This window comes from Sander lucioperca, chromosome 2 (assembly GCF_008315115.2).
Source record: "Sander lucioperca isolate FBNREF2018 chromosome 2, SLUC_FBN_1.2, whole genome shotgun sequence".
Lineage (NCBI taxonomy): Eukaryota > Metazoa > Chordata > Actinopteri > Perciformes > Percidae > Sander > Sander lucioperca.
Window position 1 is genome coordinate 13820087 of NC_050174.1, and position 25566 is coordinate 13845652.

Sequence of the window (25566 nt, forward strand, 5' to 3'; positions counted from 1 at the left end):
TTAAGGAACAATTTGTAGCAAAAAGTCAGGATTTAAAATTACTTTTCTGGCATCATATAATCTGTCACTTTACAGAGATTCTTGCAAACATCTTTGCTGATGAGCTTTCTTTTGAGTGGCCACCAGTAATTAAGTGTATTGGGCATTAAGCCAATCACTAATGCAGGCATACACTGAGTTCAAACAGGTTTAATTAAAATGGCTGACATGAAAATGGGAAGCCAAAAAACTGTAGCGCATACCGTGGTAACGTTTGCCAAACATGAAGTCAAAAAAACTGCTTTGGCAGTATGATCCTGTTGTTATTGGAAGCAGTCATGTTCACACTCCAGTTGTCAGGGGTCATGCACTCCTTAGAGTTGCCATCTGCGCTGAGCAAGCCGCTTCAATCTGTTCTGTAGAGCAGCAAAAGTTTGGCATCTAACTGGTTTATTTGAGCTTTCTCAGTTTTACATGTGAACTGCAGTCTTTTTCTAGACTGCAAATGTCTTTAAAATGTTTTCTTATTGTTTCACCTGCACCACTTACAATAATACATTTGTTGTTTTACTCTTATGCATTAAAGACATATTATGTACTAAATCCTTGTTCAAAGATCCTCTCAACAACCTTGCTGCTTTCTGGTGGTCTTGAGTTTTCTCTTGGGCTTGTAATCAAGCACCAGGCAACTTTGCAAATAGGATGGTGTGGAACAATCTGGGTAAATTTGAACGCAAACATGGCCAGTGTTATCACCGGGGGAGGAATGTGATCTTTAGTTTGATTTGATTTGACAAACACGGCTAATGCGCACTGGCAGGCGAAACACACCAGGAGAGCGGAAAGACAGGCCCCAGGGTGAGAGGAGGGTCAGGGCTGCCGCAGCCTCCACTGTTAACCCTTCTGCTGCTGAAGAACCAAAGACATCCGACATGTTACAGTAAAGTACTTTTACAGGATGGAGCTTAACATTGAATGTGTGTGTGTGCACATAACACAAACAGGGAGTTAGTAAAAAGGACAATGAGAGGACAGTCAAATGGTTTCCTTTCCCACTAATGCTGGTGCATCTGATAACCTCTTCTTCCTGCCACTGTTGAGACTGACCGTTTCTATCACAATAATGTGTTTCTTCCCTCTAGAAGCCCACTGTTAATGACCCTCAGTGTTGGTTTTACTGTGGACCTCACTGACATTTCACCATACATGTGTTTTCCAGCAAAGCACAGCAAGCAAAACCCACGTTAAAATATGGGAGAACATCACAACTAATACAATTCAGCTTGTGTGACTTGCACTGGGGATTTTGAGGTCTAACAGTTAAAAAACCTCACCCACGTTCGAGTGAAAAGAATGCTTTTTGGCAATCGGGAGACAGGAGGAATGGAAAATGATTACATCTGCAGAACCAAGTTACAAAACTGAATATTTGACAAAATGTCTAACCTCTAAAGATTCAACATCTTCAGGGTTCAAATCTTGTCAACACTTTTTGAGGATATACAAATGAAACATAAACATGTATCTACTGTCCTTTTACATCTTTTCCAGGCAGTTTATTTCCTTCAAACCACAAACCAATAATGCATAATCACACAGATTTTTCCTGTCTCTGTTATACCACAGTTGTGTTCAATATTTTTCTTGCCGTTTTTCTTGCACTGAGATGTAAGGGTTAAACCCACTAGTTGTCCGTGGTGGCTGACAGTTGTCTCTGAACTCAAAAAGGTGTCACAGAGTTACTGCTCTGTCTTGCTCAACCCCATCCTGGTCAATGAGTCCCAGGACAGATATGAAGAATATTTATGGACTGACTTGTGGAGCCATTTGCCTGCAGCACAAGCTGAGCTGGCTGTTGGCCCGCTCACCAAAGATTAACTTTGACGTTTCCTCCCCTAAATCCGCTCTGATTAAATATTTGCTGGCTCATTTAATATGAATGTGAATTAATGGTCAGTCAGTGAGTTCATGCCTGCTCCACTTGAGTAAATGCCATGATTTGGCAGAAAGACCTCTGCACCTCCTATCTCTTGTCTGTTGCATTTCCCGTTTTCTGTTTACGAGTGTCATGCCTGATTTTAATCTAGTCCTGTTTTTAGCTCTAAATGTGAATAAAGTTCACCTGTAGTGGCTCTTTATAACACACACTTGCAGTACGTGAAGCTGTAATGTGAGGACCTGATTGCCGTTCCATTGTGTACAAATATTCATATTCTCCTCAGGATGAACTGTAATAACTTTGGTAATCTTTTGACTTTTCCTCTAGCGTCATCATCAAGTGAACATTTTAACTCACCCATTACTTTGGTTTATGACCAAATACCCGTACAGCTAATGACAGCTGAACTTAGTGTATTAAAGCTATAGTGTGTAGTTTCTGCCTCCCCCATGAGGAATTCTAAGTAATGACAACAAAACTACATGATACAAGCCTTCCGTAACCGCGCAAGTATAAGGAGGACACGGTAGGGTGACCAGACGTCCCCGGTTTCCGGGGACAGTCCCCAGTTTCGGTGACCTGTCCCCGGCTGGAGCTGTCCCCGGAAATGTCCCCGGTTTTCACTGTGACTGACAGACACGAAATTGGAATGAAATAGTCGTGCACCCTACACGCACAGGTTCAAGACAGCCAGAACAAGCCTCAGAGCTCAGATATGTTCTACAATGCCCATATTTTACGATGCTAAAATTACTGTTTATTTATGTGGAGTCTGGTGGGTTTAGCGAGCGCAATTTCACGGACTTTTTATTTTTAACAAAGTATCTTACTCTTTAACAGAAAGGTCGACCTCCTTAGAAATCCTTTCCATAATGTTGTCAGACACTTAGAATATTAATCTGAGTCTGTCAGCGGCAAAACGAGCACTTTTATGAACGTAAATACAAGCTGGACAATTGACGTCCTATTAACTTACATTGTAGCTTGTTTCGCCTTTGCCAACTGTGCAGCGATCTCGTTTAATACTGGACCAATGTCAAAGGAAAATATTTCTTCAATAGTTTTAATTGTGTCCGATACTCAATGAGCTGTTGCAGAAACAAGCCTAGCGTGAAGCAATACAGCAAAAGCTATCAGAGTAATGTAGTGCAGTAAACATTACAACAAGTGTGAAGTAGCAGCAGGGGTGATTCTAGGATCAGACCTTTAGGGGGGCTCAGCCCTTAATGAGAATGTGACGCGGATATAGCGCATGCAAAAGTGTTAATCTGCGCCATGAAATTACCAACTTCTTCACAACCGCACTCCTGCTCTCCCTCTGACAGATAGAGACTCAGCCAAAGGGTCAAAATTATAATGTATTCTCATGTAAACTATTTATGTCAGCACAGACATTTTTGTTAATTGCTTAGCCAGTGTATCCCACCATAATGGTTATTATATTGCCAGATTCCAGACAATCCCACTTACTTATATATATCCCACTTACAAATATGAATATATATTTCTACTGGTACTGTACGGTACTGGTGCTACTAACTAACTCATGTCAAACATTATACCTGCAAAACATCACCATGTTAGCATTGTCATTGTGAGCATGTTAGCATGCTGACGTTAACATTTAGCCAACACATCCTTATACCTAAACAACATTATAGGTCAATTTTAAAACTCCCAAAATGACACATACAACCGTTATATGTTCATGTGACCATTTTATTTAACATAACAGGTTCAGTTTCAAACACATAATAAACATTATATAACAGAAAAACATAAGTTTATGCAATAAAAATACTTAAAATGAGTCATGTAAAACTACCAAAATGAGGACGTAATGTGACGTCATGGACGTCATCGCGTCACAGACTAAGGTCCGTAAAGCTTTGTTAATTTTACCTCCTTACGCTGAAGTTGGTGCTGTTATACTTTGTCACCTCACTTCCTACATTGCTCTCGCGATGAGTACTACAGCCATGAGAGGTCGCCGCCTATCAAGAAACATAATTGTGAGTCATTATGAGCTGTTGCATTCAGCACAAAGCACCGCTGTTGTTTCTTTTTACCTCATACGATATGAAAGAACCAGTTGCAGCAGGAGTCCATCCACACTCTTGTTATTGTCATTTGAAACAGCTAATTAGCCACAAGTTTAAGTTCAATTTAATTTCCGTAAGTAGGGGAATGAATTATTAACACCAGAAGTTAACCGGTGTGTGGCCCTGATGCGTACCTGAGAGGTAGAGTGGATGAGGTGTCACGTATCCCTATGTCACTTTCTTCATTTGCTTGCCCTCATAAACCTTTTTACTGTGTTTGAAGAACAGAAGTGCCTCACTACTTTTTAGCTACAGCCACCATAACATGACCTGTGCACTCACAGCCCTAAAACAATGCTCTTCTGTGCATCTATGCTTACAGGATTTTAATCCCACCAAGAGGCCGCTACACATTTCAGGATACTGTTTCCCTCCACAGTGAGTAGGAGTAAGAGGCATGTTGAAATGTGCAGTTTAATTTTTCTATTTAGACCTTGTAACCCTGTAGGGAACCTAGATATGATTACATTTCTCCAAGCCAAACAAATTATTCAGTTTGAAACATAGACCATCTTGTTTGAGAGTTACTGTGTCTAGTTTGTCCTGAAATATGAATCATTTCTCCATTGACAAGGAGTCAAATCCTGACACAGAACTGAAAAATCTTCATGGTTACTGAAAAAGTGTAGGAGTCTACTGTTTAATAATGTTTATTAACAGAAAGAAACAGCAAGAAAGAGAGTAACGTACTTCTCATCATGTCGAACAAAAAATATTGCAGATTTATTTTTCTGAAATGTACGCTTTAACTTCATATCAGCAATTAGACACAGTAACAGATTTATTTAAAGGACAGTGTTTTTTTTAAACTTTGAAGCCAGAACAAATAAGACTTTAATGTTTTTTTATGTCCTGAGTGTGAACCCCACTAATATGATTTACTTGTTTTCTATTAAATTTGACTAATCAGCTGCAACACCCTTCATTTAAACCTCAGATCTTTTAGTGTTTGTCATATTGGAACTTAATTTGACCCAGGAGAAGAGATTTGATCTGAAAAAATAACAAAATACTAAATACCTAAAATGCAGACAAAGTAAATCAATAATGAAAGCTGTCCTTGCAGAAATGTAGGAGTTACTGAACAGTATACTAAGGCAGAGTTTGGAGAAATCAGACAGGATGTGGATTATCTTTGTGCCCAGATGCTTCAGGTTCAAGCTCATGAGCAGAATGTGATCTATTTCTCCTTGAGGGTCCCAGACTCTTCCCAGTACCGGAGGGAAGAGTAGAGGGGGAGGAAAGCCATAGGGGGTCTGCTGTGCCATTCAGGTTTCAGGTGACAAGTATTCTGCGGATTTGTCCTGGGGCAGACAGACAGAGAGCCATAAGGGCGAGTGTCCCCTTGAATGTTCTAGAAAATTCCCTGACCCTGAGGAGTGTTGCGTTACACCTTCCAATTGTAGCTTCCCGGGTTCGTCCCAGAACAGAGAGCCCTTTGAGAGAGGCTGCCGAGAATTCGGGATACAGCAATTTAAAAAAAAGAATTGCAGTTATCAGTGTAAAATCTCCATAAGACAATCCATTACAGTATACGCTTTAGATTTAATGGATGAGTAGACTTTTTAACCTCTGCATTCTTTGAAAATCAAGTGAGCCTGTTTTCTCTTTTCCTTTCACACATTCACCCAAATTATCATCACCTTAGATCATCTTGAATAATGTTGTTAATTCCCTTCAATTCCCACACACATTAGTTCCCGAAGACAGCAGTGACTGAAAATGCTGCAGGGTAGAGCTTTGTTTCTGTTTCTCCCCCTTTTGGCTTAACCCAATTTATTAAAGATAATGTACAACTCTGAGCTTGTTAATGTGAAGCTTTACCGGCTGTTTTGTGAATAAAGTAACAATGGAGATAAGTTTCCCAGATACTGCATTGCTTTTAATCTTTCTTTGCTTATTTCTGTTCCAAATTGTATTCTCGTTAATATGAGTTTGACAGAATATGAAAGAATGAAGACAGTTTAACTTGTGATGATGTGATGTTTTTCCTTGCAAGTGATGCACTTACTTCATCCTTTTGTAACCTGCTCATGTTATTTCTCCTTTTCAATGTGCGATAAAGCTTACTCAGGTGTGTACTTATTCTTTTTCCTTTTTGTGTGTCTTTACTGCAGATGGTGAGTCACGCCCTCTCTCTCAGTGAATAGCCGGCCTCACAAAGGAGAAAGGATCTCAGCTCAGCCAGTAAATAAAACCCTCTTCCTTCTGCACAGCGTGGGAGAAGTGCCACTGTGGTGCTAGTGTAGTATCTCTGTAGGCCGATAACTGGAGTGAAAGCAGCGTTGAGAGATCATCTTTCACTGAGCCACTCGATTTTCATGCCGTGGCCCTGGAGCCGGCTTTCAGGGCTGGACTGTCAGCGGGAACGCAGAGAGACTCACATGGACTCGATCAGCAGAGCTGCACAGTGCATAGGTGTAAAGCATCTTCCTCATGAGACCGAAAAAGCTTACACGAGGGAAAAGCCATGCTATTGTTTGGATGACCTTCATTAAGGATTAAGACATTTTAACTCACATTTTTTTGTAAATTTTGTTGGGGCCCAGTCGGGTTTTGTGGTGGGAACAGGGACAGCTGGTGTTGATTTTGATTCTGCTTTATGAGTTTTCATCACTGGAAGAGCGTGTCTGAGTGGCAGGGGGAGCCAGCATGGCCAAGACTCTGCTGAAGATACAGCGCTATTTCCGCAGGAAACCTGTCCGATTCTTTTCCCTCATCCTTCTCTACCTGACCGCCGGGAGCCTTGTCTTCCTGCACTCTGGCTTTGTCGGGAACAGCGGCCCCGGGGCCAGAGGGGGGAGCCGAGACGCTGTGGTAGCTTCAGAGATGGGAAGCCGGACTTCAATGTCAGACACTCGTGGGCTTGGCATCATGAGTCGAGTGTTTAAAGAGACACGCAGGTCTGGACGGAGATACGGCCCTCCGTGGATGAAAAAGGCCAGACAGGAGGGCCGGGAGACGGTGCGCAGGGGGGGAGACTACACCAACAACTGGAACCGTGCACTTAAAGGCCGCAGTGCCAAAGACGTGGACGATGGAAGAGGTGGGTGATACCAAAACTACTTCACTACATGGTTGCACTGGTATTTTTTTCAGCTTGACAGTTTTCTACATTCAAACAACAGATCTTCTCCCACATCATAAAATCCAATTGATACATTGAAAAAAACATTATTTTGAAATTTGCCCCTGACTTTTCCAACATAAAAAAATGCATTGCTCACTTATGCAGATCAGCAAAGCATAATAGAATAGAATTTACTGGTATAATACATTTTAAATTATGGAATAATCACAATATGTGCCAGCAATCACAGTGTTGCAACATTAATGACTACTCAGTGTTTACAACTGGATTCTTGTGTCAAATAATTAGTACAATTATTATAATAACCCATCGTTTTTTTGTAGTTGCTAATGAGAATATTCAACGACTTTTAAGAATTCAAAACATTTTATTACAGGCTGATTTATAACGCACATTCGCTAAAACACAGCAAACACAGGCAGCACTTGTCCCTCCAACACTTGATGTTAATATGAAATTGATCCAAAGTAATCTCTAATTACAAACCGCATCGTCTTGAGCATTTCTGGTTGTAATTGGTCATGTATGAAATCTCTTGAGAGTGGAGTTAGATGATAATTATGATTAAGTCCTCGTCTCAGAGGGAATCCTTTAAGGTTCTCACCCAAAGAGCTTCAGCTGCAGCGTCGCTTTGTGCCGCTCGGCACGTGTTCAGCTGCAACACAATCACAACATCGAAATGTCTTCGCAGTTTTTACAGTTTTATCTCTCTGTGTGACTAGGCCTGTAACAATTATTACATAATTGTCTAGTTGTCAATATTTTTTACATAATCACGGTTTCCTTGTTTAACCGCAATAGCGGTTAAATTTAACTGAGGTCTTGAGGCGTATGACTGGTAATTTTTAATTTTGTTTAGATAGGCCAAATTGTAATTATATAGGCTAAGTGATTATTGCCGGACTATATATTTTTATTATTTCAATTGTTAGTTGTTGGCACTTGACCCTATACACGTTAATAGCAACAAAACTAAAAAGGGTGGATACAGTTAGAAAAGATGTTTTATGATAATAAAAAGGAGTTGTTTACTTCATAGGCTGTGTATTTGTTTTTACATTATCTGGGTCACATAACAGTGATATAACCAAAAAGATGTATCCTGGAATTCCTTCAAAACTTTAATTTGTTTGAAAAAGTAAAAAATAAATATATATTGTTAATCGCAATTATTCCTGAGACAATTAATTGTACAGCAAAATTTGGAATTTTTACAGCTCTATGTGTGAGTACACAGTCCTGTTAGAAAAGGTCAATTAATCAATTCATCAATCAATTTTATTTGTCACATAAAACGTACAAGGTACAATTACAGTGATATTTTATCACATCAGCTCCTTTAACTTGTGTATGATTCATTATAAAGCAAAATGTGGCCGCCACATCGGTACACAGAAAAAGTAAAAGACAGTTTACATATAAACTCCAGACTGGCATGTGACATCTTATCAAATCTCAAAATGTTTTGAAAACACCAGGAAGTGTCTGTCCTGAGCTGACCTTGGATGCTTACTTATTCCTTTCCAAATGAAAGATGATAATGCGCTGATTACAGGATATATGTTACTCCTGGCTCACTTCTCTCTTCCTCCTCATGGCTTTCCTAACCCTGTCAAACACTCTCTGCACTGTTAGATAGTATAAAGTAAGTATAAATTATTAAAAAAACAACATGAGAACCAGACCCCATATTCCTCTAACTCTGTAAGGAAAAATAGTGTTTAGCAGTTGTGGAAGAAGTACTCATATCCTTTAAGTAAAAGTAGTAATACGGAAATGTTATAATACTATGTTATAAGTTAACGTCCATTCAAAAGCATTGAAGTACCCGCATCAAAATGTATTTAAGCACTCATGCAGAAAACTATATACGTTATATTGATGGATTATTATTACTGATCCCTTAACATGTAAGCAGTATTTAAAATCTTAATCTGTAAAGTAACTAGTAACTATAGCTGTCAAATATATTGAAGTATAACAATACACATATAATATACAATACAATATTATACAATATTTATCCCTAACATGTAGCAGAGTAGAAATATAAAGTAGTATAAAATGGAAATACTCAAGTAAACGACAAGTACCTCAAAATTGTACAGTACTTGAGTAAATGTTGTCAGTTATTATTCCACCAGTAAAAAACATTTAGTTCAGCAGTTGTAAACATCTCGTCTAGATACTACTCGACTCAACACATGCTACATTTCTATTCATTCATATAAATAATATCTTAAAATAGACACTGAGGAGCCATACACTTTTCTAAAACTCCATTGTGGTTATGTGGGTTTCTGATTTCCCTCCAGAATGCAGTACAGACAGGTGAAGAATGTAAACTGGCCATAAATATGAAACACAAGTGTGAGTGACTGCTTCTCTGTGTTTTAGCGTTGTGACAAAATGTGGCGGCAGCTTTCCAAATTTTTATCTCACTCTACTTGGGGATGGACTCCAACCTCTCTGAGCCAGAAGAAAAAACAAATAAGTGATTATATTACAAAAACTATGAGTCACTGTTGTACAGGACCCTGCTGCGCATTAGAGTGTAGAATATTTAAGAACAATGTTTTTCTAGTACAGTGCTGAAGGCCAGGAAAACAAACATGTTTACAATGTATATTCAAGCTTTGGGTTATCTGTTCAATGAAGGTCTCTCAGTCTGGCTCAGTCCTCCTCCTCCTCCCCTCCCTTCCTGAAGCACTAACCTCACAGGACTGCAGCTAAAAGTGATGATGGAGTAATTAGCAGCTTCAAAGCATTTGTTTGCTCACATACAGAACCACTCAGTACTCTGCAGTCTTCTCTCACTGCAAATGCCACTGGCTTTGAATATAATTTGGAGCGAATATTGCCAGCACAAGATGCAGGACGCAGCACATAAACACATTTGCACTGTGTGGTGCAATGGCGCAGAAGCATGCTGTACTAAAGGGAAAACAGGAGTGGACTGGGGATAGAATTTAGCGGATACACTGTTGACATTAGTTAATATGATCCACCAGATAGAGGAGGTTGCTGTGGAACATTTGTATATTGAAACAGATTATAATATCATCAGTTGCGTCTGATGTTTCATCTTTTACCCTCATGTCATACTAAGAAGAAATATACCATTCAAAATGAGGTTCCAGCTTCATTTAAATTCACATTTCCCTTAATCATAAAGCAGATTAATTTCTGCAACAATTGTTAGAAAGGAAGATTACAGCCGAGTCCTGCAGCACACCACATGCTGCACGAATGCAGGCCTTTAGTCCATAACAATTAAAGTAATGCAGTAGACGAGGACTCATTTAGCTATCATTAGAGGCTCAGAGGGGTAATGGCACAGCACAGATGGCGAGAGGTTTGTTTGTTAAAGGTATAGTGGAGCCTGTGCAGCTCAGTTAAACAGAGATGATGATGATGATGTGTTGACCTGCCAAGGGACTACAGATGAAAATTAGCTTTTTTTCTAACTCTGGCACATTTACATTTTGAGTGTAAACAAAAAATCTCAATTGATGTGCATTGTCCATTTTAAATAAACAAATAAATAAATAGAAACAGTGTTTTAATAAAAGGGAAGAAGCTGTTGAAGGGTTGCTGTATGCCTCTGCAGAGGTTCACTGGAGCCCAACCCCCACACACTACTGAATAAATGCATAGATGACAGTTACAGTTATAGGCCACTAGAAGGGGATGTGTGTCTTTATAAATAAATAAAGATTCTGCCCCAGTTTGGACTCATCATGTGCTCTGTTACTACACTGTGTCGGCATGTGAAGAAGAAACTGCTGTGGACAGTATTAACTTTTGACTCTTTTATGGCTGTTTCACACATTATTTGACTGTGTTGTACAGTAGCTGAAGTAAACATCATGTACATATATGTATTTTCTTTCCAAAATGTGTCTGTATTTTTGTGTACAAAACTAACATATATTTTTTCTCTTTTTCAGCAAAGTATATCGGCTGCTACATTGATGACACACAGAAAAGAGCGCTGAGAGGAGTTTCATTTTTTGACTACAAAAAAATGACTGTATTTCGTTGCCAGGACAACTGTGCGGAAAGGTATGATGGCAGCAAACAACAATAAACACTCATCCATTAGATATACCAGTACTCTCTTTTTTATTTCTACTGTGTAGCTGATAAATAAAGTAGAGCTGACAGTGCAGAAGAGCTGACATGGAAATTAAAAACTCCTGACAGTGATTAAAAGGTACTTCCTCATTTGTGGTGTTTTATGGAGCCAGCATCATAGATCTGATGACCAGTTAATGACTAATACAGACTTGTCACATATATTAACATCAACATATATCTTGATGTGCAAAATAATTTGAAAAATAAAAAGACTGGAGAACAACTTGCAGTAAAACAAATAATCTCACCCCAAGGCCCATTTTGTAGGTGTTCAGGAGCTTTCACATTATCAAGTTCTCCCAATTTTTTGAGTTTCAAAGTTCATTTTTTGTAGTTGGAAACAGCATTTAACAAAATTATCCTGAATAAAAATGGTAATTTGAACATCAATGTACATCACCATGACAACTGGGCAAAATGCATCTTGCATATGAAGATCATGAAATATGATTAAAAGCTCCAGGACAGCCATTAAATCTACCTTAAGGTGAGATTGTTATGTTAATCATCGGTTTAATCATAAAACACTACACTGAAGAATATCATTACTGTCCAGCTAAAATACACTATATGGCCAAAGGTATGTGGACACCCAATTTGCATATAGGGTTGTTTTTCTTGGTTTCTTTACCCCTTTGTATCAATAAAGGGAAATCTTCATTATTTTTTAGACAACATGTGTTTCCAACTCTGTGTTAACAGTTTGGGGAAGGCCCTTTCCTGTGTTAACATAACAATGCCCCCATGGTCCATAAAGAAATAGTTTTTCAAATTTGTTATGGAAGAACTTGACTGGCCTACAGAGCCCCCGCCTCAACCCCATCCAATCATGACCAGTTCTGTCTGTCGACATTTTTTAAAGATTATTTTTTGGGCTTTTCTGCCTTTAATAGACAGGACAGCTAGGTGATAAAGGGGAGAGAGAGGGGGAAGACATGCAGGAAATTGTCACAGGTCGGATTCAAAACCTGGACCTCTGCGTCGAGGCATAAACCTCTCAGTATATGTGCGCCTGCTCTACCGCTGACCCAACCCGGCCACTAGTAGGACATACTTTAGGGCCTACATCACGTCAGCTGATATTGTGCTTTAGTGTTGTATATTCCTGTACTATTTTTTCATTAAACCCTCTGGTAGTTCGATTTTATAGAAAATGTTTCCACACACTGGCTCTTGAGATGCAAATCAATTGATTCCATGTGCAAAAGGTGACACGATGGTGACACTTTTTGTCACACCTGCTTATATTGTGTCACTCTTAGCACATGGAATAAATCCACAGCCTCTTCTACTTGTTTGTTGTGTGCAGGCAATTTTTCCATGAAATAAGATTGCTGATTTTAGCCACACACAACTGACACTATCTTTTGAAAAGCCTGGATTCAGCTGACTGCTTTGCCTGGTTAATAGTCCAGCCTTGCATCCAACACCTTTGATGAATGAATAGGAGAGCCGACTGTGAACCAGACCTTATGGACCAATATAAGTGCTCAGCCTCAGTTATGCTCTTGTGGCTGAATGGGAACAAATTCCTGCAGCCAGGTTCCAAAGATCCTGTGCAAGGCCTTCCCAGAAGAGTTTAGGCTCTTATACCAGCATGTTATTACTCCAGGTTCTGAAATGAAACGTTCAACAGTCACATAAGGCTGTAATGTAAAGGTGCCTGTATTTGGCCATATAGAACACCCTAATTCAACTAAATTGAAGGGAGACCTGCAACAGATCTCCTTTCTTCATTTTGTTAGCATAAAAATCCAATCCTGGTGTTTGTATGGGGTTAAAACATAAAACAACAGTTATGTATGCTTCTGTTTTGAAAGCATTTATCTCTCTGCTCCTCTCCTCCATTTGTTTCCTCACATTGTATCCCCCTTGCTGCTACCCATCTTTCTTTCCCTTCTTTTCTCTCCCTGTGGAATACCAGAGACGGCTCTATCGAATGCATTGAATTACAGCCATTACTGATTCACAGAGCGGAGAATAGGAACCTGAGAGAGATGCTTGTTTTCAGCTCCTTCCTCCTCTTGCTTCTTGCTTCTCGCAGCCTGCTTGCCTCCTCCCCCGGAGCAGCGGGTTAATATAAACAGACAATCAAATAAGGCGCAACAGCACATAAGCGCACAGAGGTTTGGGTTTGATTGACAGCCAAGGGGATTTGTCCTGGGTGAGGGGTGTGTCAGACGTCTAATTGCACCCGAAAGGCCTCTTGGGAGTTAAATCCTCCATGCAGCAACGGAAGCGAGAGAAGAGACCTTGTGTGATGGATTCAGTTTTCAAGTGTTTGTATAATTGCCTTTAGAGCCTCGCAGCATCTTTACCAAAGAGAGAGATGTTCTGTTCCAGAGTAACGTTTGGATATATTCTCATCTGTTATCCAGTTGCTGTATAATGAATGATAATCTGTATTGGCCTGTGAAGGATTAAGACGCTCCATGAAGGCTGAGAACAATCACTTTCACCTCTCTGTCTTTCCTTTACTAACGATGCTAATTCTTTTTTCTTTCTCTTTCCTCCAGAGGGTACATGTACGCAGGTCTGGAGTTCGGAGCAGAGTGCTACTGCGGTCACAAGATTCAGGCACCCAATGCTTCAGATAGTGAATGCAATATGGAGTGTAAAGGAGAGAAGAGCAACCTGTGTGGAGGAGCCAACCGACTATCCATCTATAGGCTGGAGCTGAGCCAGGAATCGGCGCGTCGCTGTGAGTCTGACACTCTTCAACAACAACTAAAACTGGGCTGCATAGGAACAACATGCTGCTCCACATAGAGCTGTCAAATTAACACAAGACAGCACTGTCAAATTTGAAAATTTAAAATTTGGTCACAAATTTTGTTTATTTGAAATAGAAAAAATGTGAACACTGAAACTGATGTCCATGTGCGGAGAAACACACGAGCATACTTGAGTATACCAACAGTATCCACTGAGGCACAAAGATGCTATTTTGATCCAGAAATGTAACAAGCCCAGCTGTTTTGAGGGAAAATATTTGTTTTATATTGGGTTAATGTCACAGTTGGGAGCAGGCTGCTCTGTTGTGTTTACCTCTTTCCCCGGAGAGCTGTGCTACCTATGTAGCCCAGCCAGCCGTGGTCTGCATCCTAAACACTCACTGCTGCCTGCTGCTGAAAAACTGAAGTGAAGTGAAGAAAGGGCTGATTAGCAGAAGTGAAAAAGATCTGTGTGTAGTTTGTGTAGTTTGTTGAAAATTAAAAAAAAAAATACAAAAAAAAAAGTCCCGGCCACAGGGTGAGGTAACTTTACACACCTTTTCCTTCTTCTCTTTGCTCTTCCTTTTTCTTTATATGCCTACTGCTTCTTAGAATAATCTGCTAAAGTGAAAGTAGAGAGTAGTATACACACCTATGGTAAATATTTAAACACCGCCTGAATCTAAATGATCTTACTTTTCTCGCCCAGTTCAGTGCCATTTGTTTTTTATTGTTATTTTCATTTCTGCTTTTTTCTCTTTTTGCCATCAGCCTGCTGAATAAGCTCTTCATGTTTGTGTTTTCACCTCTGACCCTGATCTCCGTCATGTGAACATCGTTCTGTGTTTTTTTTTTACCACTTAGACCATTACAGTCACATGGTTGAGTGTTTTCAGATAATCCTGCAAATATATTATTCTGCATTTATTTCCTTTGCTTAGTTTTTATACAGCCTATCTGAAATATATTTCACTCAGCTATGTATTTGCATCAATTACTTTTTTTTATTATTTGCTCAAGACCTTGTTTGAGATGTAGCTATGTTTGGATGCTGCGTATGTGTGATGCTACTCGATGGACCAACAAAAAAAAGTATCTGTGGTTGATTTAAAAAGCTCTGCCACATGCAAGGGCAAAGAAGGGAAACAGAAAGAGGATGCAATGAATATATACTGCAGGAAAATAAAGAGAGAGCAATGACATTAAAAATGCAACTTTTAGTCAGGTAAAAAGGTCAAAATAAATAAAACATTAGATACACACACATGGCTAGCTCAGAAGTCTTGGGGGAGGCTTCAGGTTTTGGTAGCATGAACTTAAATAGGAATAAATACCGCTGACGCACAGCTACATGTGCATATTTTATTCCGTGGCGTTTGAGCAAGCAGGCTGTTTTCATCATGGTATCAGTCACAGTAAAAAGCTTTTAGTGTTTGCTTTTCTCCCTCCCTTATAAATGCTTAACAGGCTGTTAACAGCAGAGAGAGTTTCATATTTACATCAGCAGCATGGCTGACAGCCTGAAATAAATGTGAAATCAATGTTTGGATTTTTTCCACAGTGACTTAAAACAGCGTTTTCTAACCTGTAATAAAGCGATGCTGCTCACGACCTTGCTGTCACAGGCTGCATATGATAAACAGTTCAATCCTGATTTAAAATCATTTCCTCTTTTCAGATTGTTTTGTTTTGATTTGTTTGGAAAAAGTGCTCCCATTATTCTGTAATTAGGATGTGTGTGTGCAGGCATAGCAAATCAAAAATATCAAAGACAAAAACAAACAAAAGTATGGAACAGAATTTGACAGCTAAACTAACAACTTCCTGTGAAAGAAAGATGCAGCTCTTCTCTGCTGTTGTGATATATGGTCTATCCATCAGACCAGAGTGAGGTTTTGAGATTAAAGGTCATCAACACACTGCAGGGATTTGAGAGCTGCTATTGGTTGAGTCTGCAGGTCAGGGCCTCAGTAGACTGGAGGAGAATCCCAGAGGGATCTCTTCATGAGGGGTCAGTGAATAGACGCCAGGCTGGTGGAAGCTGTGCTCAGTAACCATAAAACTGGAGTATTTTGTGTGTTTTTCTTCCTATTGTATTGGTGAATAACATTTTCGTTTGTTCTCTCTGTTTCAGATGGCAGCGCCATTTTCAAAGGGTGTTTCCACAGGCCTGACAATGTCACTCTGGCACTTCCCTTCAGCGCAGTCATCCAAAACATGTCTGTGGAGAAATGTGTAGACATGTGCACGGAGAAGGTGAGCTTTTTTTTTGGGATGTGTGTATTCATGCATTGTAGATTTGTGCAAGTGTGTCTCCAGTGTTTAATGGCAATTTTATTTCAGGAGAAAACGCTGGCCGTTCTGGCTGGAGATCGATGTTACTGTGCCTTCCCGACTTCTCGCTTCTCCCTTCATGAGCTGGAGGACGAGGGCATGTGTGTCCACCGCTGCCACGGGGAAGAGTTCGAGAGCTGCGGGAACAACGAGTACTTTGTGGTGTACCAGACGCAAGTTCAAGGTAATGTTTGGTGGCTGGCAGCAGTATATAAAGCACACAATGGAATGAGGGGCATGTCAGTAAAATGTCAGCCACACCATGCATGCATGAGATACATACACAACAATCGAGAGCAAAGTGTCTTAAGTGTGAAAATGCTGAGTTCTAGCAAATAGCTGACTGCACCCATGTGAGCCCTGTTTCTTTTTTCTCACCTCTGTGTGTACTAGAGCCAGTATACAGTATATCAACTGTTGAAATGTATCTATATAATATATAAATGTTATATAACCCACATATATTTACTGTTACTGCTATCTGAAGGTTTATTCAGTTCGGCTGTAAAATATCCTGTCCCACACTTTGATAACCAAAGTTCAGGCATCATTATAAAAACATCTTTAAAAGATAGAATAGTTTTATTATTATTCCCAAATATTGTTATCAGTCCCAAAAGTCTAGTATCTGTAAAGTCTGTCTCTAGCATTTGCGTTGTTGTTGACAGTGTTTCCTCAACGCACCAGACAGCTGTAGCTTGGGTCAGCAAAACACAGAGCCCAGTATAACAAAAAAAGGAGTTTTAATGCTGTGGAGGAAAAAAACAAGAACAAGCTGCAGCGAGAAGTGAACTTGATGTAAACATTCTGGTCAATGAAGAGGAAACTAAGCTTAGAAAATAACACCACAAAGTGTCTATATCCCTTTATTTAAAACGTTTTGACCTTTTTCTTCAACAAGGTTAAATGTCTTTGCAACAAACTTCCAATGTTTCAACAACGTCTTTGTTTTTAGGCCCTGTTATTACAAAACTATGTCAATAAACAGGAAGTGACTAAGTTTTAGGATCTATTTGAAATTTAATTGTGTTTAACAACTTGTGTTTAACAACTTGTCAAAGTCATAGTTCATGCCCATGTTTATCACTGTAGCATTTTTCAGTAATTTTATACAAATCATTAATATAGCCTGTTGTTCTTTGTGTTTTGTCAGATAACCGCTGCATGGACCGGCACTTCCTACCCACTCGTACCAAGCAGCTGGTGGCCCTCGCCAGTTTCCCCGGAGCCGGCAACACCTGGGCTCGCCACCTCATAGAACTCGCAACTGGCTTCTACACCGGCAGCTATTACTTTGATGGCTCCCTTTACAATAAAGGTAGGCATCGACATTTATCTGACATGATTCACAAACATATATTTATTACACCGCTTGCTGTGGATTAAATACAAATGTATATTCATTGTGGGATCGTCATTGTTTCACAGGATTTAAAGGGGAGCGGGATCACTGGCGGAGTGGGAGGACGATCTGCATTAAGACACATGAGAGCGGCAGGAAAGAGATTGAATCCTTTGACTCCAGCATCCTCATGATCCGAAACCCCTACAAAGCCCTCATGGCTGAATTTAACAGAAAATATGGCGGCCACATTGGATTTGCTTCCCAGGCCCATTGGAAAGGGAAAGGTGAGCTGTTGTAGCCACTATATTGTACAGTATTTGTAACAATGTAACTATGTATATATTTATATATGTATATATATTTCAAACTGCAGGCTGACTTTGAAGTTTCAACATATTTTTTGGTAACTGTAAGCTAGATAGTTAAGATAGGAAATACATGTTTTTTTCAGTTTACGAGGCAAAAATATATCCAGCTAAAGGACAAATGAGAGTCTCAGTCCTTACACTGTTTTTTCTCAGAGGTTTTAATCTCAGTCACTCAGAAAAGAATTGTGTGGTATTGTGGGAAATGGTGACGTAGACTGGTAAGGAAATTAAGGAAATGAGCGATAAACCTAAGAACCTTAGTGGTTTTGACCTCATAAACTAATATGGCTGAGCACAAAGTTTTGAAAACGTTCCAAAACCATTTCCAACATGATACTGTATCAGTCACAATTTTACAAAATGAGAAATGAAACTATTAGCCAACCAACCACAACCTAAGTCAGTCTTAGATGGATCTTGAGTTGTGTCAGCAGACAAAACCTGCTTGTTCCTCTCGTGCTACATTAATTAGGAAATGTGACGGGACTGTGTGAAAAAAAATGTAAATATGTTTGAACAAAACCAGTCTCATATCTGCCTGTTCAATATGCTATATAACAATAAGCTAACAGCCAGGTTATTATATATATCTGAAACATTTGGGTTCAACAACTCTTTGTCTATAAAATGTTATGCTCTTTGCTAAGATATATTTATATTTCATGCGTATTTTGCTTTTCTTAGCTCATTCACCCTCCTAAGTGTGTCTTGGTAACCATGGCAACTGGTTTTGTCTGGTCCGCGTACCGTCTCTCTGACTTTCGGTGAGGTTTAATCAATTTTTCCAGAGGCTGGAGAGTTGCCGACCCAGCAGTTGTCACTCTTTGTGGAAACATCAGCACATTTGGCCTGCCATTTCCAATGAATGTTTATTCCTTCTATTGGTGTGGAAATGATCCAGTGACATCAGTAAAGAGAAAAGCTTTTTGACAGCTGCCACTTCGAATACAGAGAGAGGATCCAGTTTGAGAGTCAGCGTGACATTGTGTTCAGGGTGCCACATGTACGATTTGATGCACTCACCTCTGCAGGGGCAGACTGTGGTGCTCAGATGATGTTACTGACATTGATGCCTTCCAGTGTGGCCCCATAAAGTCAACTCAGGGGCAAGTGCAACTTATTTTGGAGGGCATGTCATTTTACAAAGCACAGTCTGTTATTTTTCCAGTGTTATCTGGTGGCTTTAGTTAAAGGCTCTTACATAAATCCATTTCTTTGGGGTTTAAAAGTCAAACCCCTGCTAATAAGAACATAAGTATCTTAACTAAATCTGATATTCAGTCAAACATAAACGGAACAGGATGTTCACGGGAGAGCTGCAATTATTTTGGTCCAAAATAATTGCAGTAAAAATGTTTGGTTCCTTCTTATTTTAAGCTCAAGTTGCTTTTGAAAGTGTGATAGCAAGAAGAACAGACCAGGTGTGGTCAAAGGCGTCTGTTCCTCAGCGTTTCTACACAGTTGGTTTTGTTTTTAGATGCAGCATATACTATTCTGTCTACTGTGCATCTCTCATTGGTTTCTGAGACAGCACTGCAAACTCAGCAGACTTTCAACTTTAACGACAACCTCTCCTAACAGTAAAGATGCGTGCTAATGCAGCACAGCTCCTGCCAGCAGACGCTTTTATGGGCCAGTAGATTATCAATGAGTAAAAGTTGCAAGCAACGGATTTTCCTACAGTACATCTGCAGTTTGACTGACAACCGAGAATGTCCACTTTACAGTCCAAACATTTTAGAAATGACTTATTGTTCCCTGCCGTGGATTGCGCCACACCTCTCGAGCATATGACATCAATGTTTGGCTGTCACGACTCTCACTTCCCCTTCATTCAGTCCCCAATTTGAGTTTATAAATTGTTGTTATAATTTCATTAATTTTCATTTTTGCATTTCGTTGATGCTTTTTCATGAGACCGGGGCCTGTATTTATCAAACTATTATTCTATTCATGCTCTAAGCATGCAAATGATTAATTGTGTAATTATTAAAAGTTTGATAAATACAGACCCTGATTTCTTCAGGAACACAAGCTGAGTGGTTTTTCTGTGTCCAGTACTTCAGTTTGCCCAATATAATGGACTTTATGTTGTGCATTGACACCCACATGTCCTTGTTGATTTATTTTCTTTACTCTCATTTGTCTTGCAGAGTGGCCAGAGTTTGTGAAGAATTATGCCCCTTGGTGGGCGTCCCACACATTGGACTGGCTGAATTATGGGAAGATTGTCCACGTGGTCCACTTTGAGAATGTGAAGAGGGACCTGTTCTCCCAGCTGAAGGGGATGGTCCAGTTTCTGGGTTTGAAGGTTTCTGAGGACCGCCTTCTCTGTGTCGAGGGCCAGAAGGATGGAAACTTCAAGCGATCAGGGCTACGAAAGCTTGAATATGATCCCTATACTCCTGAAATGCGAGCGAACATCAACGAACTGATCAGAACAGTAGACGCTGCCTTGAGGAAGAGGAACATGTCTGGAGTTCCAGAAGAATATATGCCAAGATGATATATGTGATCCCCTCATTTTCTTTTTTTCCCCTCCTTTAATTGAACTGTTCTGTCAACAGACTCTGCACCATATTTTGTAGGATTACATGACTTAAAAATGTTTTAAATTTGTGAACATAGGTTGAAGTTGTAGAAAGAAGAAGTCTCTTTACCCTCCTATTTTAATTTTCTATTCATGTTCTTTAATCTTCTGTTGCACCTCAGTAGTTCCATGCATTCATTTTTTTTTCTCTTTGGCTGAATGAAAAGTACTTATCTATAACTGCTCTATGCACATGTGCTGTGTAGGCATGTGCACATGCCTTAACATGAAGAAGGTGCAATACCTGTGATTACAGAGAGGCTCATCTGACTGTGCTGGGTGATTTGTTGCCAGTGGAAAAACATGTGACCCAAAATATATTATACAATACCGCAAAGTGTGTTATATAAGCTTATTTTGTGCTAAAGAGAAATATGAGAAATCAAAACATTACAATGTATGAATCTTCTGCTGCTATCACAGAAAAATACTATTTTATACACGAAAACTTTAAAACGTTTAGCCCTTTGTCAAAGGGAAAAATGCAATATGCAGGCTTTAACTACCTGATGATGATACTGTGTGTTTCCAAGTATTTGTACAGTATGTTATTCAACTTACTGTATGTAAGAGGAATCTTGTTTTCAATGATGACGAGGTAAAGAACTCAGCTCCTCGTATTCAAGAAGATGAATAATCCCTCTTGAAGGCACTGACAAGGAGAGAAGAGGATTTATCTCGACAGCATTTATTTATCTCTGGTGTGCAGTGCACATGTCGACTAATTTGGTTGTGAATATGTTTTCTTAACACTGGACTCGATGAAGAAATCCAAAAAGCACTTTGCTGTGCAACACTTGGCCCAAAGATCACTGAGGAATAAGGCGTTAAACTCGTGGTATAGATCGGAGCTTACCTTTAACAGTAGTGATCGTTATAGATTTATTTTCTAACAGTTAATCATACTCAATGGGAAAACATTTTTTTGTTGCTTTGTTGTAAGAAGAACAATGAAACAGTTAAAGCTGGTGATAATTTTACTCTTCATGATAAAAAAAATCTCCACAAATGTGTGAAAAATTCTGCCCAGATTTTATAAGCAGCACGTCATATACGGTACTCAATGTGCTATGCCATTATGCTTAAAAATAAACAAATATATAAATAAATAAATACATGAATATATAACATAAATAAATAAAACACTGGTGACGAAGAGCCAGAAAACATTAACTGACTTCCATTTTCAGAATTATATAAATATATTTTTGTATAGTGTGTGCTGACACATCGGCAATATTTGTATTGCAACAAGCAAAATGGGAGAAGTTGTTTCTATTTTTAACACATGCTTTAAACTTTATTGGCTCTTGCTTTCATTGACAAGCTGGCACTTTCTCAACATGTGTCACATTTGAATGTATTTTCTATGGAATGAATGTAATGTGATAAGGCCCAATAAATGAATCCATAAAATGATTTATGGTCGACTGTAATTTCTAAAAAAATAAATAAAAACGTTGCAATTAAGATGACTAGTAAAAAGGTGATTGCGTATTTTTGAAGATCAAAGAAAACGTATTGTAAATAGATCTCATTTACAGTCTCTCCAGGCTCCTCCATTATTCAGAAGTACTTATTATACTTAATAAACCCTAACATATATATTTTTTTCAATTACTACATCCAGTGGGGTTATGGCCCTGTGTGCACATCTAGGATCTCCCATTTAAGACGGATGAGAGAGCTGAGTTTGATAGTTACAGCTTTATTTCAAAAAACAGAAACATTTATTACACAAGTTACATTCACTGTACATACATGAAATAACAAAAATATAGATCTATTCAACACGCTTTTTTTGTCAACTAGTAATAGGAGCTAGGTGTGTGGTATTTCTATGATTCATAAGAGCTAACTACACTGCACACATTTCAACATCAGTCCACCTATTGGCACATTGTATTTGGGTCAGTCTGATACAACATACATAAATGCTGCAACACAAAAATTGTTGCGTACTGTGGTGTCAGTAAATAAAACCTGAATAAAGAAAGTAAATAAATAAAAAAATGTCATGAGGTACATGAACAATAAATACCATCAATTCTTGCCTCTTTTCATTCAGCCAGTGTTCTTCATGATCTTCTGTTTCTGTTTCCAATTGTGTGGCCTGATGCTTAACATTTTAGTTCAGCGGTCAAATGAAAACTTTACAATAATCAATTCAACAAACTGATGAGAAAATATTCAAAATAAATGACATAATTGCAATCCATGCAAGAGCCCTGCAAGACTCGCAAATGTATCTGCAATCTTAAATCTATACTGTCACCATTTATACACACACATTTTTTGTGAAAGGAGCTCCTTGAGGCATCATTTTACTAAATATAATTTCAGACATTGCTTGAAATAATGATAATATATTTTTATGTTTATTATGAGACAATATACTGTCCATCATATTTTACAGACCTTGTATTTTACAACTTAAATTCCTTTTTGTGCTGCAGTAAAAACTGCCTGCAAAACCTTCCACAAATACTGCTCTGAAAATATTCCTTCTGCTGGATGAGATTGATGTCGCCCTGCAGTGCACGAGTAAAGTACAAGTTTAGATATTGGCTCAAGCTCGCAGATTCTTCAACTACATTATGTTTGTGAGCCTGAATTGGCAACAGCTTTCTCCATGCTAACATGCCAACAGTAGAAAAGTGCAACAGAAATGCTCATAAGCATTGTGAATTGTAGAATTGAATTATATGTTGTGTTTAGTTATTGCATATTTGTAACAGTATATATACAGTTTTGGATTAATGTCTCTAGATGTGTGTAGAAGCTCTGCCGTCCATGGAGCTGGACCTGGAAAGGTATCGGCTGGTGGTTCGACCTTCCTCTACCATTGCGTTCTCCATCTTTGAGAGCACAGAGCTCTTGAACTTCCGCTTGAAGTCATTGCCCATGAAAACATACAACACTGGGTTAAGGAAGCTGTTTGCTGAAGCCAAAGAAGTGCCTATTTGGAGTCCAGCAGTTAAAAAGCGGTGGTCGTAGTTTTGATGGTTGAGCTCAAGTAGGACGAACACGTGGTAGGGCAGCCAGCAGATGAAGAAAGCAGCGACGAGTGCAGACATGACTTTGAAGGGTTTGGAAGATTTGGTCATCCTGTTGGTTCGAAGTCTGAGGATGATGATAGAGTAGCAGATGACGATGACGAAGAAAGGGACAATGAACCCTGCAAGGAAGCGGCTCACTGCAACTATCAGGTGTTCGTTTGATTTATATTTGTTGTGGCAAATGGTCCTACCCATGTGACTGCCAACATCCCGGAAGATGACAGAGGGAAAGCACAGCACGATGGCGAGAAGCCAGGACATGACAACAACAATGGATGCCTTTTTAACAGTGCGATGGTTCTGAGCCCAAACTGGAAACATGACTGACACACAGCGGTCGACGCTGATGACGACCAGGAGGAAGATGCTGCTGAACATGTTGAGGAACATAACAGAGGGGGCGAATTTGCACATGAATTGGCCAAAGATCCACTCATCCATCGCCATGTTGGTGATGCTGAACGGGAGGAAGGCGCAAAAGACGAAGTCAGAGATCGCAAGGCTCAGGTACCAGGTGGTGTTGACCGTCTTCTTCATCTTGAAGCCAGAAATCCAGATGACCAGCATGTTTCCACAGAAGCCCAGCAGAAATATGACCACACTGACCACGAGTAAAGACACACACAAGACTTCCTTTAAACATGTTGATTGGTGCTGAAAAACTGACTCATCTTGTGGAGTGTAATTGCCTTCATTACTGTAGTTATAGTCATAGTCATAAACATCTTCATTTAAAAAATCCATTTTGATTTCTGTGGAAAAAAGGAAAACATTTAAAATAACCAGCATTTTAACACATTTAACATAATTTCCTCACAAAGCTTAATACATGAAAAAGTTTTTGAATCTAAATTAACTCCTTTATAATAACAACAATGCCATACCTGCAGTACAGACCTTCCACTGCTGTTGACTTGATGGTGTCCAGAGTTTAGTGTCAACCGAGCTGCTGCGTCCTTTAGACTTGTTAGAAACACTGCACAACCTATCTGCTTAGCAATCAGCTGACTATGTGGTTTCTCAACACTTCCATCCCCTAAATACTTTCAGTACTGCATTTTGTGGTCTCAAAATAATTCTGAAAAATTGTGAAAACTCAAGATAAGGTAAATGGTCTTTATTTATATAATGCCTTTCTACCTTACCGGACAAAGTGCTTTACAATAATTAGCGTTAACACAAAGTACAGCTGAGGCTCATGTGAATGTCATTTGCTTTGCAGGCATTTGAGGTGTTTTAATCTGAGGAGGACATGAGTATCTGTAATAAATTGCATGGCAATCCAGTCGTTGATAAGATATTTCAATCTGGACAAAGTGATGGACAGAGCGACCAACTTGCATTGTCATCCTTACAGCCATGGCGCTAGTGTGGCTAAAAATGTGTCGATCAGAAAAATCACATCTTCAGCGAACATGTTAGCACACAGTTGCCTATTTAGACATACAGCTGACACGGAGCAACATTATCATTGGAGTCGTAGAGTAGAGAGTCCAATATTCACTCTCCTTTTAGCTTCATTTTTGTCTCCACCAACGTGCTCCATGTGGTCCAATTGTTACTCTAAAAACATTGATTAAATCAAGTTTAAAGGTAAACTCTGCCCAAGTTTCATTGTGATTCACTGTCAGTGTCTCATGAAGCCTCTGCAGTCTGGGTCTTCCCCTGCCTTCCTCTGTTTCAACATTTAAAAAATCACCAGACATTCTCATTGTTGTTCCTTTTATATTGTTACTGAATAGAAAGTGAGATTACTTCTATTCAAAGGTTCACTGTTCACAGCACATACACAATAATGTATTTTTGTGCATTTTACATCTTAAGGAGAAGAATCATTTTGACCTGGAGATGTTGCACCATTTTACTTTTTTGTCAAAAACAAAATTAGCTCATATTTCTCTTTCA

The 25566-nt window shown here is 39.2% G+C and overlaps 2 protein-coding genes across 5 annotated transcripts in view; one reads left to right on the plus strand and one right to left on the minus strand.

Annotated features, from left to right (window-relative positions):
* Positions 1–22021, plus strand: part of wscd2 (WSC domain containing 2) — a 35259-nt gene extending 13238 nt beyond the window's left edge. For 2 of the 3 annotated variants that reach the window (XM_035993165.1, XM_031308852.2), the window contains exons 2-9: positions 6138–7066; positions 11062–11176; positions 13768–13952; positions 16100–16221; positions 16309–16483; positions 17453–17617; positions 17728–17928; positions 20166–20518. In XM_035993165.1, the coding sequence (XP_035849058.1) occupies positions 6673–7066; positions 11062–11176; positions 13768–13952; positions 16100–16221; positions 16309–16483; positions 17453–17617; positions 17728–17928; positions 20166–20518 (1710 nt within the window). In that variant the 5' untranslated portion in view covers positions 6138–6672. Of the gene's footprint in view, positions 1–6137; positions 7067–11061; positions 11177–13767; positions 13953–16099; positions 16222–16308; positions 16484–17452; positions 17618–17727; positions 17929–20165 lie in introns of those variants that run through there. The other variant, XM_035993170.1, reaches the window with a different exon arrangement.
* Positions 22022–22290: 269 nt separating this feature from the next.
* cmklr1 (chemokine-like receptor 1) lies at positions 22291–24669 on the minus strand. Of its 2 annotated transcripts, none has more exons than XM_031308853.2 (2): positions 24559–24669; positions 22291–24413 (listed from the first exon to the last, which is right to left on the minus strand). In XM_031308853.2, the coding sequence occupies exon 2, from the start codon at positions 24403–24405 to the stop codon at positions 23368–23370; it is 1038 nt and encodes a 345-aa protein (XP_031164713.1). In that variant the 5' UTR covers positions 24406–24413; positions 24559–24669; the 3' UTR covers positions 22291–23367. The 2 variants fall into 2 exon arrangements, with proteins under 2 accessions (XP_031164713.1, XP_031164714.1); XM_031308854.2 differs by having other exon boundaries at positions 24546–24656.
* Positions 24670–25566: the final 897 nt, after the last annotated feature.